Source organism: Agelaius phoeniceus, chromosome 18 (assembly GCF_051311805.1).
Source record: "Agelaius phoeniceus isolate bAgePho1 chromosome 18, bAgePho1.hap1, whole genome shotgun sequence".
Lineage (NCBI taxonomy): Eukaryota > Metazoa > Chordata > Aves > Passeriformes > Icteridae > Agelaius > Agelaius phoeniceus.
Window position 1 is genome coordinate 1,709,752 of NC_135282.1, and position 15,326 is coordinate 1,725,077.

General features: G+C 42.8%; 1 protein-coding gene across 1 annotated transcript in view; it reads right to left on the reverse strand.

Moving 5' to 3' along the window:
• AACS (acetoacetyl-CoA synthetase) overlaps nucleotides 1-15,326 on the reverse strand; it is a 37,122-nt gene that overhangs the window by 4,588 nt on the left and 17,208 nt on the right. Inside the window, exons 6-16 of the mRNA XM_054645699.2 lie at nucleotides 14,133-14,247; nucleotides 13,556-13,637; nucleotides 13,302-13,449; nucleotides 9,319-9,399; nucleotides 8,178-8,302; nucleotides 5,582-5,646; nucleotides 5,282-5,404; nucleotides 3,899-4,012; nucleotides 3,612-3,737; nucleotides 1,527-1,596; nucleotides 787-845 (exon numbers count right to left, since the gene is read on the reverse strand). Of these exons, the coding sequence (XP_054501674.1) occupies nucleotides 787-845; nucleotides 1,527-1,596; nucleotides 3,612-3,737; nucleotides 3,899-4,012; nucleotides 5,282-5,404; nucleotides 5,582-5,646; nucleotides 8,178-8,302; nucleotides 9,319-9,399; nucleotides 13,302-13,449; nucleotides 13,556-13,637; nucleotides 14,133-14,247 (1,108 nt within the window). The remainder of the gene's footprint in view (nucleotides 1-786; nucleotides 846-1,526; nucleotides 1,597-3,611; nucleotides 3,738-3,898; nucleotides 4,013-5,281; nucleotides 5,405-5,581; nucleotides 5,647-8,177; nucleotides 8,303-9,318; nucleotides 9,400-13,301; nucleotides 13,450-13,555; nucleotides 13,638-14,132; nucleotides 14,248-15,326) is intronic.

Consider the following 15,326-nt stretch of genomic DNA (forward strand, 5'->3'; position numbering starts at 1 on the left):
TTCTCTGAGGCTTCTCAGCTTCCCAGGAGAAAATTCTGGGCCAAGGGATTTTTCCAGAAAATGTGACTGCCACAGCTGGGCTTTGTGGAGAGTTCTGGATGCTCAAACCAAAACATCACCTCCCCTGCGTGGGCAAAGGGAAACTGGCACCCTCTGCCTGCCTAGTTTTAGCTCTGATGTGAAAATCCAGGTTTAAGGCCCATTGAGGTCCATAACAAAGTTTACTGTTACTTTTGGGGCAGATAAGGTTTTACACAAAGCTGTTGGCTCTGGCTTTCCCCACTGCAGCACACACAGGAGACAAAGTCCTGGTGGCACAAGAACAACAAGGCAGCAGCTCCCTGAGTCTCAGATCAGCACCTCTGCAGGGACAGCTCCCCCCTCATCACAACACACTCCTTGAAATACAAAGCACAAGCTCAAGAACTATTTCTAATTATTGGGAAAGGTGCAATAAAAACACTGTCAAGAGCTTGCCTTGAGGGGAAGAAGAAAAGCCTGACAGGTTAAGGGAAAAAGAAAAAACCTGCTTCATAAAATGTTGCTTTTGTATATTTTGTATATATCCCAGTGAGTCACCCCCCACCCTACAGATACTTGAGGAAAGCAACCAGTTTCAAGTTCACAAAATCAAATTTTACTGATACTAACGTACTCTGTACTGTCTCATTTGAAAACCAGTAAGTTTTTTCTTTCTTAATCCTTCTAAACAGCTTTGTAATGCTTGTATTTCAGATTTGAGGCAACAATGTCATAGTTGGAAGAGGTGGAAAGTTGATTTCATACCTATATTATAGATTTCAGAACTTCCAAATCTTACTCCATTTGGATTTAATGTACCATCACTGAAAAAAATCACAAAGAAAACAAAGAAACATTAAAGTGTGATTGCAGCTTGATCAAGAGGAAAAATTGATGCAATTAAGCAAGTCTCTCTAGTGAAAGCAAAACCACATTAGAAACGGAATTTGAAGAGAATTTGTGTCAAAAAGGCATTTTACTCATTAGAATGAATCTGTACAGAGAACAGCAACATTAATTCACTCAACTTTGTTTCAAACATCAAACATTTTGTTGAAATGCAAACAGTAAATTAAGTCTCAGTTGTGATCCTGAATGTCTGTGATCACTGACACAGGCACAACTTCATACCTGACCTTCTCTAAGGAAGTTTTGCTGTAAAACAAGGTGGTGGCAAAGCCAAGACCACAAAAGTTCCCCAGTTCACCCCCTTGAATGTGCTGCACTCTCAATCCAAACTCCTGGGACCATTGTGAACCATGGAACACAAAACCAAGTCCAGTACAGTCTTGTGATCATAAATACAAAAGTGAACCTTGAAATGAGCTCCCATCCTCAAACCCAGCTGCTCTGATTAATTTAAGGGTTGAAACCCACAATGTGAGATTCAATAAAATGAGTATAAAGCTAACAAAAGTGGTAAAATCATGTGCATTTGACTCCTAGGTGAAAACTGCAAATTGTAACAATTGTTTCCTCCCAGCACTCCCACCAGAACCCTGTACCTGCGACCCAGCATGACAATTCCTCCAGTCTTGGGGTTAATTTTGCAGTAATCACCGTGGGCCCAGACACCTGGTGGGGAATAGCAAAGGTTAAGCAGGATTTCCTCATCCAGTCACATTGTGTAACTCAGCTGGCATTAACTGAGTGAAGTGCACAGAAATGCAGCTGATAGTGAGTGAAATGCACAGAAATGCAGCTGATACTGAGTGAAGTGCACAGAAATGCAGCTGATACCGAGTGAAGTGCACAGAAATGCAGCTGATACCGAGGGAAGTGCACAGAAATGCAGCTGATACAGAGTGAAGTGCACAGAAATGCAGCTGATACCGAGTGAAAGACACAGAAATGCAGCTGATACCGAGTGAAGTGCACAGAAATGCAGCTGATACCGAGTGAAGTGCACAGAAATGCAGCTGATACAGAGTGAAGTGCACAGAAATGCAGCTGATATCGAGGGAAATGCACAGAAATGCAGCTGATACAGAGTGAAGTGCACAGAAATGCAGCTGATATCGAGTGAAGTGCACAGAAATGCAGCTGATACCGAGGGAAGTGCACAGAAATGCAGCTGATACCGAGGGAAATGCACAGAAATGCAGGAAATGCAGCTGATACCGAGGGAAGTGCACAGAAATGCAGCTGATATCGAGGGAAGTGCACAGAAATGCAGCTGATACCGAGGGAAGTGCACAGAAATGCAGCTGATATCGAGTGAAGTACACAGAAATAGAGCTGATATTCTGCCCCAGCCAGGGTCACAGTACTGAGCTACACCAACAATCCACACCAGAGTTACTGTAAGAAGCAGCACACCCAGGAGCAGCTCAGAAATCAGGATCAGGCCCCAGGTTATCATCTGATGGCTTTTTTGCAGGACTACACAGCATTCCTTACACAACCAGCTGCTCTGGACACCTCATTCTGAATTACTGGAAGCATTTTCCACAGAAGTAACAACATTGCCACCTCCTTTCATTGTCTTTCTTGATCCATTTTTTATTATGCACAATTCTGTACAAGAAGCTTTCTGGGCTTGTGTAATAGGTATCAACAATTCCCTAGGGAGCTTTTGTGCTTACTGTTCTTTATTTGTCTTAATGCAAATTCAGGTTTGACTTTTCAGTATTATTTAAGCTTGATACTGCCACAGCAGCCTGCCAAGACCAGAAGTAAAACCCAATTCTATTCAAGTTTTTCTGAGGAAAACCACCAACCTCTTACGTGCAATTATTTGCACATAAGACCATTTTCCAACTTAATTTTACCATCTCAAACCCATTTTCAAGGAAAGACAGAAAAGGGGTCCAGACAGAACCTCAGTGATTTCAGTCTTAAAACTGCCACACTGATTATTTTCTTTTCTGTTTACTGCTGTCAGGCTCACATGCAGACTGCAACTTTCACATTCCTCAGTTTTCCTGTGTGATTATCTCCTGCTGCACATCCTGGCTTTTCTTGTGAACCCACTCTGAACTCTCTGAACTGTTGCTATTTATTACAAAAAAAAAAAAGTTTCCACATCCAAAAAACAGCAGCTGGAGATCCTGCTCTTCAAAAATCCCTGCCCCAGAGGCACCAGGGGTGTTGGCATTGCTGTGCCACAGCAGGAAGGGCCCTGGATGAGCAGAGTCCTCCACAATTACTAAGAAAAGCCCCTGGTCCACTTTGTCCTGTAGAAGGCCAAGGCTGCATGTCTGAGGCAGCATGTATTTAATATCTATTTAATCCTCATGCATTCCCTTGGGATTGGCTCCTCCAGGCAGGCAGGAGCAGCCTGGCAGAGGTGCAGCAGCACTCACTGATTGCTCCCTGCACTTCCAGCCCACACCTGTGCCAAGCACTCTGTGCCTGGGAGATTTGGACAGACTGGAGCTTTGCAGAGACCCTTACAGTTTTTATTTGGATCTCTAGTCACAACAAAGCACAAAAAAAAAAAAAAAAATAGTGAGGTGTTCTGAAATGTAATAGCTCACCCTGGAAATTGGGACTCAAAGCTGCACCACCTGTGGCTGGCACTGGGCAGCAGCAAATGAACCTGTGCCTTCCCTTACAGCCTGCACCCTCCAAAGGCCTTCAGGACATACCTGGGAACTTGGAAAAATAAGCTTTTCTGTATTTGCTGCCATTCTCATCGTTCCAGAAGTGTGTGGGCTGGCAGGGAATAGGTTTGGTGCAAACCAGCTCTCCACTTTCACCCCAAACTGGTTTTCCTGTTGACAAAAAAAAAACCAAAAGAGGTGTTTTCCACATTTCCTTTCTGTAAATGGCAGAGTAACAAAGCAAAGAGCACCTACACTTACTACTTGTTAAAATTAAGATCACCTTGCTACTGTATTTTCTAAGTGTGCACAGTATTCTGGATCATAGTTACCTTCATCATTCCACGCTTCCACAGCCATGCCAAGATTTCTGGCCTGAATTTCTCCTTTGTAAACAGGAACTGTAACATTGTGACCCATGAAACATGAAATTATATCTGTTCCACCTACAATAAAAGAAACCCATTTAGAATATACAATATTTTTTTGGGAAAAGCCAACCTGATAACTACATAGGAACAGGAACAGCCAACTGCCAACCTTTGCCAAAGGCTTCTGATCCACACTAAGCAGCACAGAACAAACAGCATTATCTAGCATGTTGTAGCTTTTATTAAAAGGTTTTCTTCCTTACTTTATATATCTTGTTATATGTGTATGCCTTTCATGCAGAGCTATCCCTTAAGGCATAACTTTTCTCCTTCCAACAGTCTCTTTAATCTCATTTAAGGAAATTTCCATTTATAGGAGAGAGAAAACAAACAGGGCCTGCTTTACAGACTTCAGATATTTACAGAATTACTTGGAAATGTTTTCTTGTTTGTTTTCATTAGTTTAAATAACCAGTCAAGCTACATTTACTTAGCTTTTATACCTTTATCATGGGAAGGGGGGAGCCAGGCCTTGAGGATGAACAGTTATCTTAAGAAAATAGATACTGTCAAAGTGCTTACTTAACTGGAATATTTATAGTCTTCCCAGGACTTTATGGAAGAAAATTAAGACACAAATCAATCATGCTATCTCTTCTCAAAAATAGGCTTCTGCATTTGAGTCTATTAATGTCTGTAGTAGCAAGTTCTAGATTCAGCACTATTCTTACTGAGCCCAGAGCCTGAGATAACTTCAGTAGCAGAATAGTCACATTTTAAAAATCAAACTGAGTTAAAAAGCTCTTTGAAAAAGTCAGTCCTTGTTACAAAGCAAAATGAGGAGTGCTGTGGTGGACCTTATGTGAACAGAAGTTGCCTCAGCCAGCACTGCTCACAACAAACTGCATAGCATGGGGGCTTGATATTTCTCTAATTATATAATCCACAAAAAAAAAATCCATCTGCAGTGCCAATTACTTGGCACAAAAGAACTGAAATGGGAACTCTCCAAGAGGTATTTTCTGCTAAAGTCAGCTATATGCAGAACAGTATGTTCTGTAGGTTAATAGACTCTTTGCTTGATCTCACCCTGCCACCCCTAAGGACAGCCAGTCAAAATAAATGATCATACTTAAAATCCAAAACATCCACCAAAACCACTTTGGAGTGCCTGAGTTTCATTATGGCACAGTGAATTATGCAGAAAACCTCAGCACTAAAGAGACAGCTCATTCCACTTTAACTATAACCAATCCCAAATGATCCAAAGCCTCCCAAGCAAGCAGGAGGGAGCTGCACAGGCACTCAGAGCATTCCTGAGATGCTGCAGCATAAAAGCCTCACCTGAAATGGATCCCAGGAGGACACTGCTTTTTATGTGTTTGTAGACATACTCATAGCTTTGAGATTTGAGAGGTGATCCTGTAGACAGGATAGTGTGGAGTGTTTGGAGATTGTGTGTTTCACCTTAAAAAGGAGAAAAGCAGCACAGGTTAAGGCAGAATTTCTCCAAGTGTTTGGAACTGTTTGTCACTACAATCCAGAGTAATTACATAAAGGGCTGTGACAAGCCAGGGAGCCAGAACCAGGAGAGGAAAGGTAGGAGGGAGGACAGAAGGGATTCACCAGCTTTTTGAGGCTTACATGGTTTTAAATTTTTCTCTTCTAGCACAGCCAGCCACTTTGCACCCGTTCCAAGGATGGTGATCCTAGAGGGAAAAGAAGTTTACATGTTTTGCATATTTAAATATGCTAAGATTCTAAAGACCTGCAATTCCCACTGCAGTGAGCAGAGGCTGTTACACACTCTGTACGTGGATTAGACAAACAATGCAGCCTCTCAGAGCTTTCCAAGTGCAAGGCACATCTTTTTGAACCATCAAAATCAGTCAGATCAAATGTCATCTCTGCAGCTTTGAAACTTTTAACTCTACCTTTAAATATTAAGCAAAGCTTTCCCATCTCCCAGAGACATTCACTTACATTTACAGGAATTTGTAATTGCAGAACACTCCAAAGACATCACAAAATGTTATCATGTTTACTTTATTAATGGGCCATAATTTTCCAAGAGTGCCTTGGTACAGTGAAACTTTGCCATTTCAGGGCACAGTTTGACAAAAAATTACTCTGGAATAGCAATCAGTGATTTTCTGATGATTCCTGTTCAGTTTCCAGGGGTGAAAGCCTGAGCTGCCCATGCCTAAATGAACAGGAAACTTGGCCCAACTGAACAATTCCCTCCTGCCCTTGCAAAGGGTATTTAGAGTTCCTCAGTAGAATTAAAACCTGGTTTCTGCTGCCTTTTACATTACAGCCATAAACTCACTCAAGAAAACGCAGAGCTAGATGAGGATGAGGGACACAGCACAGAGCATGGGCAAGATCAACACCAGCAGAGCTGGAATAAGATCCTGCTAGGCTGTGTTTTCCTCCAAAGGCAGGACACTGTCCCAGGCAAGGAGAAGGGGATATTTCAACACTGTCAAAAGGGGATGTCTCCCCTTGCCAATGCTGGTGGAAGACTCCCCTCAGGTAGGAACAGGCTCCTTGCACAAACACATCAGGGCACAGAGCAATTTACCTGGCACATGGGAAGGGCACACAGAATGCTTTGACTGGAAGGAACCTTAGAGATCATCTAGTTCCAGCCCCTGCCATGGGCAGGGAACCTTCCAGCATGAGAGCCCCAGCCCAGTGCTCCTCAGCTCCCCTCTGTGCCAATCCTATGAACTATTTTTACTCTTGTGTAACATCTCACTTTCCTTCCATGCCTCAAACCAGTGCTTATTTTACATTAGAATACAAAATGCTTCTCTATTTTAAGCTCTTTGACACTTCCTCTACAGCACATGTAGAGCCAAATCTCCCTTTATTTCCTCCCAAATGCTACATGACTGCATTTAGTCACCATCCCCAAATTCCCAGCTCACTAATGGCTGTCCACTTGAGTCATTCCTGCCAGCAGGATGAGCTCTCCCGATGATCCCCTCAGAATATGCTCCCTGAGGGAAAGTGTGGTGCCTCTTCAGAGAAGAAGGTAATCTTCACATGTTGGAGCCTTTTTTTTTAACATATTTAACATATGAGTGAGCTGGGAACAGACTGCATGATGAAGTAGCACCCAGATGGCCACCGCTCTTAGCGCCAGATTACAAAAGCGAGACATGCAGACACATTTATCTTCACTTGCTCTTGGCATGTGGAGACAATGCTTAAAAATAAGCTGGGCTCTTTCTCAGTTCTCATCTTTTTGCCTGTTGTTCCACCAGGGTTTCTTTGGGGGTGAAGCATGAAGTTTGGGGGTTTCTTTTGTGCTTTTTACTGGAAGCATTTGGACTCGGCATTAAGCTTCAGTTATAATGGCCAGAGACAAAATGTCAGTCTTTAAATATAACATGTCACAAAAGACAGTGAAGTTTGAATTATTAATGATGCAGAGTCAGAAAGTGAATCTTTTGTCATCCACTTTCCACCACAAACAATTTTAATTATCAATTAAAAATGACACTCGTTTTACTGGTAATAAAATTCAAATTTACTCCTTACATGCAGCTGGCAAAATAGCAAAGTTACAAAATAAAATTTTTTTAAAATCCAAGTTTAACAACGGGTACAAAGCTAAATGCAATCACAGGGTTTTAGAGGTGTTTATCTGCTACCTGCCATTTCTCTAAGCTTCAAGAAAGGGTGCTGTGAGCATTTTCAGGCACAAAAAATGGCATAAAACAATTACTGAACAGCTTATCAGTATGAATTAGGCATTATAGGTTAAAAAGCAAAATATGAAAATATAAGCAGCCCTGCTGAGCCTTTCCAGTCAATTTATGTCTTTAAGTCAAAGTTCTATATTAAAATCTTCAGTTGAGCTGCTTGAAAAAAGAGTTCTTATTTACTAAGTTCTGAGTGTGCTGAGAAATTACTCTTCAGATTGCTCCCAATTACTGCCTTTTGAAAAGGCTGCACTTGAAAACTATTGAACCAAAAGTCTTTGTTTGCCTGGAATTCTAATACCTGACTCCAATTTGAAACAATCAGCTCTTTGTCTCTCCTCCTCTCCCAGAAAATGTTTTAGTACAAATTTTTAAAAGCAGCTCCACACAGGGCTGAGCCAAAAGATAAACTGTGTCATGCTGTGCATCAGCTCCTGCCCAAGGGAGCAGCACCTTCAGGGAGGCTGCTTGGGGCAGGGTGACAGGGTGACAGTGCCACCAGCCTGTATTTAAGCCTGGATACGTACCCTAGTCTGTCAGTCAGGTCCCAGAGCACATTTGGGGAAGGAATTAGAGGAGATCCATCATACAGGACCACTGAGGCTCCTGTAGCAAGTGCAGACACCAGCCAATTCCACATCATCCAGCCAGTCTGGAGGAGAAAAGAAACCTCCATGAGTTGGTCCCTGCCTGCAGCCCCAGCAGGGCTGTCAGTGGCACAGGAGCTGCAGCCAGCTCCACAAGGATGCAGATGTTGGCAGAAGCTGGACCCAAGCATGATCCCTGCCCTCACACAAGAGGTGCCACCCTTCCCCTCCACTCTCCCTGCCTGGATTCCTCCTGCTGTTGAACCCACAGCAGTGATTCTGTCAGATCCTAGCAGCACCAGGCTGAAGCTCTGCTCATCCTCTCACCTGTCCCAGGCTGCCCCAGCTGCATGTTCTGATGGATGTTGATCCAAGTGATCCCTCCCAACACCTAATGAGCTGGGGATTCCCTGGCTCCCTGCACACACAGCTTTACAGCAGAGCCAGGACAAGGCAGAGACAAGGCAGCTACCATGATCCCTCCATGGAGACACTGCAAGCTGACTAGTCATGTTAAAGTTCACAGGGGAACTCATGAGGAAAGACATCAGCCTTCTCAAACTGCTCCACTCACACAAGGCTTAGCAATCATTTTTCTTGATCACAGCATTAGAAAAAACACCTCCCACCATAGAACTGAACTCCACACAGGTGAGGTTTACCCCCTTTCCTTTATCAAACGTGGAGCTGGGCAGCTTCTTTCCTCACAAACAATACAGAGAGATAAATTCTCATCTTGAGTATGACCTAGCCCTGCAGGAAGGTGGAATCTGATTTGCAGGTGATATTGATGAGGCAGCTTGATCAATAAACCTAAGAGACTAAAAATCAATCCATTTTCCTCAGCAGTTAGGTCAGAAACATTTAACATAGGTTTGACCTTTCATCAGAAAGGTCCCTGCTGCATTTTATTATTTCACCTGCTTTATTTTTTTTATAAACTCAGATGAGACAATCTCTTGCAGTAAAAAAAAATTTAACACACGAAGAAGTGTACTTGTGGATTTGTATGACAAGTTGTCCCATCTTTATAGGAAAAATATGTTACAGTGTTTCTAAAAATGCCTTAAGCCCCACTTGCCGTTGTGTAGTACATAATCACATCACTGCTGCTCATGTTGCCATGAAGAATGTGCTCCTTCAGGTGCTGGATGAGGGTACCCTGCAAAAAGAAAGGAAAATACAAGATCACATCAATGAAAAAGCAAAACTCTGACAGCACATTAAGACTTAACACTAACAGTCAATAGCTTGCAGGATGTACTCCAGGATTAAAGCAAGTATTCCCCCTTCAACTGCAACTGAAGCAAATCCCAGGGCCTATCTAACAGCAGCAGCAATTGCATTCTCCATTTTCTCACATAACTTTTCAGCCTCTCTCATTAGACCTCAGCAATTCCCACTGCACATCACTTTTAATCCATGGAATAAATAACTCCCTTCCCTTCCCAGTGCACACAGCCATCAGTTGCAGAGTGCTCCATGCAGACCCTCATTTTAACAGCAGGCTTTCAGCAGCCAGGCTTTGCAAGAGAAGCCCTTGGACAGTTTCATTTTCAGTGAATTTGGGCAATGGGAGGAGTGAAGGACTGAGAGCTGCCATAAACTGCAGCAGCTGCTGAACATTAGCACCATGTGGCCAAATTATCTTATCTATTAACATCTAGGAGACAAAAGACCTGACAGCACAGATCTCTTGTAAACACTGGAGTGACTAGAAATGTGAAATGTCTCACTGCTCAGAGCATCAATATTAATAATCTCCTGAAATGTATTATTTCCTTTTGTTGGAAATGCTGCTAAACCACTTCCCTGATCATCATTAAAGCACAACTTGCTAGGGTAAATAAATTTACAGACTACTTCATTAAGTCACTTCACTGCAGTGACAAATTAATGTAGCCAATGTTAAAATAAAAAATGGTTTTTGCATTTATGCAAGGAGTCATAGTGAAACTATTAAGAGCCTCATAAGCATGAAACAAGATTTACACCGAAAGAAAACAGATTACAGATAAACATTCAAAATGAAAAAGGAGAGTCATAAAACTGGCACATGCTTCGGGAGAAAAAGCAGAAAACATTAAATAAAAATAAAGGAGTAAATCTTATTTTCACTTCGCTGCTCAAAGGAAGCAGGTTTGAATTCACCTACTGCTGTTTGAACACCCTCAGCTGTCACAACGCTGCCATCTAGCTACAGCTGCCATCTCCTACAGCTGAAAACCACCCGAAAATGGGGATTTAGCAACACTGTGTCAAACTGAATCGGTAAGGTTGCCAAAAGAATTGCAGGTGTTTACATAATTACTGCATTTATAAAGGAAAGCCCATTGTTCCTGCAGGAGATTCTGAAAGAGCCACACAAAATATCAAAATTAAAAGTTACATTCAATTCAGATAAACACTGGTTTTCTTTTTCCTTCATTTAGTTTTTGCTACTTCACAGCTTGGAACCAAAAGGGGATTTCTGAGAATGGTTTTAGGTATAGGCTATGAACAATTTCCCTGCAAAACCTGGTACCTCTCAGGCTGGAAACAAAAGGACTTGGGAGAAGGCAGAGCTGCTCTAAACCCACAGCCCAAAACCCTCTCCTGAGTTAATTTATAGGATTCATTTATTTATAGGACTTTTACAACCCTGAGCATTTATCACCTCACAGCAGATCTGGCAGCTGATAAAACCCCCTGGTCTGCTGCTCCTCCTGGGGGCCAGGCCAGGCTGGAGCAGTGCTGAACATCTGGAGAGTGAGCCCAGCTGTGCAGAGCCCCAGCAGGGCAGGAGGAGCAGGGCCAGGGCAGCAAACAGCCCCTGAGGGATCTGCAGCCCTGCAGAGCTTGAAACACAGGCCTTGCAAGTCCTTGAGATGGACAGATGGGAACTGAAGAGGATTTGAGCTCCAAATTCTCTCCTTGGATAGCTGGGAGCAGGGAATAACTGCAAAGGGGCCTGGTAGGAATGAGGCAAGAGCCACCAATGATTTTAGGACTAAAGAAGAACAATTACTAACGTTGTCCTGCAGCACACCCAACTGGTCAAAACCACACAGCTTTTCTTCCAGGATCAAAAAGAAATCCTACTCCTCTGAGCCACCATTTTTAAAATCATCTCCCATGCCCTGGCTTCATTTTCTTTACTTATGGATGTCATTTCACTGTGTAGCAAAATAACAGACCAGAAACTTACTGCAGAATTAGATAAACTGGGTTGTGAACTTAAAGTAAGCTGCCTGTTGGCATCTAAAATCAGTACAGTAACAAACCAGCATTGGAGCACACTATAAATAAGCAATAATTGAAATGTCTTCACCAAAATGTCATCTCTTCTTGCTGTTTTCACTACCAGAAACACATTTGGTTTAAACTAAAGCTGGAAAATAAAACAAAGACAGTAGGCTAATTCTGCTTTTTTAAAATTAAATTAATGCAAATCGTCCTATTAATTCCAGTGGAAACAAGATTAAGCCTAGAACAAACAGACAAAGCCAATCAAGTATGTAAAAGACATCTAAGAATTGATTTGCATGGACTTTGTGTAGGCCCTATTCAAACACTGAGGTCCCTAACTCAACAATTTGCTTTTCAGCCAGAGGTGCTAGCAGCACAAAAGAAACAAAAAATCATTCTGCACCACAACTACAGAGCTGCTCAGTGGAAACAGAATCATCACAAACAATAGATCTTACTCATCCATCCACCCAGCAAGGATGAGTAGTCTGGACTTAAACTCTAAGGGAGCTCTGCACATGATTCAGCTGGAGAGCAGAGCCATGATTCAGGGCAAGCTAACAGGTAACATGGGAAAAGAAAGAACTTTGCAAGAGAAAACTCCCATTTTCTGGTCTACAGCTATTTTTCATCTCTACTGTTTATCACCCATCACTGAACAAAACACCTGTCCTGTTTTAGCTAATCCACCTCTGCAAGTATTTACCCAGTCTAAAGCCAGCACAGCTTCAAAACAGCTGTCAGACTTCAAAACCCACCTCCTTTCTTCTTGCCAAGCACTGGATTTGTGTCCCAAAGGGACCATTTGGTACTGCCTGCTATGATCTCCTGCTGATTGATAACACAAAGCAGAGTGCTTACAGCAGCAGGGGATTTGTCTGGGGGCAAATCCTCCAGTCCCTGCCATCAAAGGGAGGCAAGAACACCCACACTGGGGGCACAGCATCAAAGGATGCTGCCCTCAGGCCACCCAGCCCTGCAGGATGCTCACCCTGACTGGCAGAGCAAACAGCAGAGATGAGGGACTGGCTAAAAGCTCTGCAGTTCCATTTACACACATCCTGCCTGCCCTAAATGGGAAAAACCTGCCTTTTATTAAAGATTATAGCAGAATTCAAGTTTCAACAATTGCTGCAATCACTTCCTCTGTTTTAAGAGCTTTGGAACATCAATAGCAAGTGGAAAGCACATGAGCAAGGGTCATTCTGGCACCAAAATCAGATATTATCTTCAGCCACAACCAGACACTGCCTCAGGCAGCTTCCATGCAGTGCAAAACCTACACTCAAGGAGATTCCAACTCTTTAGCTTCCTTCCTTAAAGGACTGGTGAGGATGACATACTCTAAACCCTTAAACATGAAGTAATGTTCAAGGTAAAAAATGATCCAGGTAATAAAAACTGCAAGCTCCCTATGGGCCTCAAGCTAACCATGTCCAAAAATCAGTTGCAAACACCCAATTGAAGTTCTTTGGCTTTTCTTCTTCAAATCTCTGAGATCCTCAAATACCTGAGATTCAGTTCACATCTGTCCATCTCAAATATCAGTCAGGCCACTTCTACTGGTGCTTCTGTGAATGACACTTGCTCTCAGGAAACACCTGGAATCTGAAAGGTCTCCACACTGATTTCTAAACCAAAGTATTTACTGTCCTTTCCCATCCACACTTGCTTTCAAATAGCCACTAACAAATAAAAATCTTCACTGTCAAGTTACTGAGAAACCAACAGCAATCAATTCTTCCTGAAAATCCATCACAGAGTGATGCTGTTAAAGGCAAAATGTAAGGCAAGCAGCAAAGCCCAGGCAGTGCAGCCCCAGGAGGGAGGACATACCCCTGCTGAGTGAACCATGCATTTTGGTGCCCCTGTGGTGCCTGAGGAATACATGATAAAGAGAGGATGGCTGAAAGGCAGCTGCTCAAACTCCAGCTGGGGAGCCTGGTCTCCTTTCCCAGTGGCAAGGAAGTCTTCTAAAAAGACACTGCATAAGAAGGAGGGGGAAAAAAAGGAACATTTCAAAACTTTCTGAAAGCATTACCCCAGCCCATGTGTAAGATCACCTCTGTACCCAGCAGTGCTCCCATTACCTGTTTGGAATCTTAGAAATATCTATGGTTTCTCTTGAAGATACATATGGAATCACCACCACTTTCTTTAGGTCTGGAAGCCCTGGAAGAGGGAAGAAAATGATTTCCTACATTCAGTTACATAAGCAAAGGTCTGTTCTGCCTGATTGAATCATACAGTGTAATGCACCAAGTAACAGAAATAATTCTGATGCACTGGGTATTGAAATCCCAGAGGACTGAATTGTTACCCAAGATGTAATTTCCTCAATGCTGCCAGCCTTTTATGTGTAAAGCTGCAAGCCTTAGTGCTGTAATACCTCCCCATTTGTCTTCAGCAGCACTTTGCTTGAGCTTAAAAACACCATCATCAGCCCCTGCTCCCACTGCTGGCTAATTTCTGATGATCTATTAAAGTTAAGCAAGCAGAAGACTGACAAAATTACCAGAGAAGACCATTCAGCTTTTACCCAAATCTGTTCTGAAAGCCTCAGTGGCCACTGTGACACTGTAAAGAAGAAAGGACAGCAACAAGCAGTGGCAGGGCAGACTCTAAGTGCTCACAGAGCCACAGAGCAGGTGGGATGCAGTGAAATACCTTTTACCACCCTCAGCAGCTTCTCCAAGTGGTTGTGCTCTTTGCCATTGTATATAACAGCTTCAACAGAGAAGATGAGCTTGGGCTGAATTTGGGAAAATCTGTCCAGTACACCCTAGGGATAAAGAGAAAAATGTGTTAAAAAATGAAATTAACTGCTACAGTAGGAAAAATGTGTTAAAAAATGAAATTAACTGCTACAGTAGGAAACTTCAGTGGGTGCTAAATACACATTTCAAAACAAGCAAGCAATAAGGACTAGAATTAACAGCAGAGTTGTTAAAAGACTGCCTGCTTGTCCTTCACTCACACAAGAGCTCTGAAACACAACAGGTTTGTAACAATCTATTTCATGACCCCCAACCAGATCACAATGACAAAACCTCCATGGATCACTTAGGGAAGGGCCAAGCTCATATAGTCCTAAACAGCTAAAAAATCACCTTGCAGGTCAGATTAGACTCATGTGAGGAGGAGAAGGAGCTGTGATGTGAGCAGAATTGGGCACCTGGTGCCCATGGAGGTGCCCAGGATTCCTGCTGCACCTGCAGGAGGAGCCCATGTGCCCCCAGCTGCTCTGACAGAGCACCAGGGCTGGGGGACAAACACCACCCTGGGGAGAGGCACTGATGGGGCCAGGGGCTCCCACATGAGCTGGCAGCTTTGTTCTGCCACCATTAACACAGGCAACCTCACCACTGGAGTTTGAGCAAAACAAATTGATGTTGAACACACACAGACTACCAACAAAAGATACCACAGCTCCTTTAGTATCTCTGCAGCACAACACATTCAAATGCTAAATTTTCAGGTGTCTCCTCCAGCTTACACAGTGTTCAGTAATTTACCACAGCTATCATCCTATTTGAGATTAAAACCCCTCTGGCATTTACTGTTTTCCATGTACACTGCATGCAGCAGCCTACCAGAAATGGATCTTTTTGTATTCAACAGCAAGAAGCAAATCCTTTCAATAAAAGCTCTCACACACTGATGTTCCAACCTCTCTAGCTCCATTACTTGAAGCATTAAGAAGTACAAGATTACACAATACTGTAAAATTGTCAGCTAAGTCTTCAAGAACAATCTCCTAAATCATGTTGCAGAAATCAGACTTGAGTCATCTGCTTATTCTTCCCAGCATTCTTTATTTTTCTGTTTTCTATTTTGCCCTCTACATTGCAGCGAAAATGA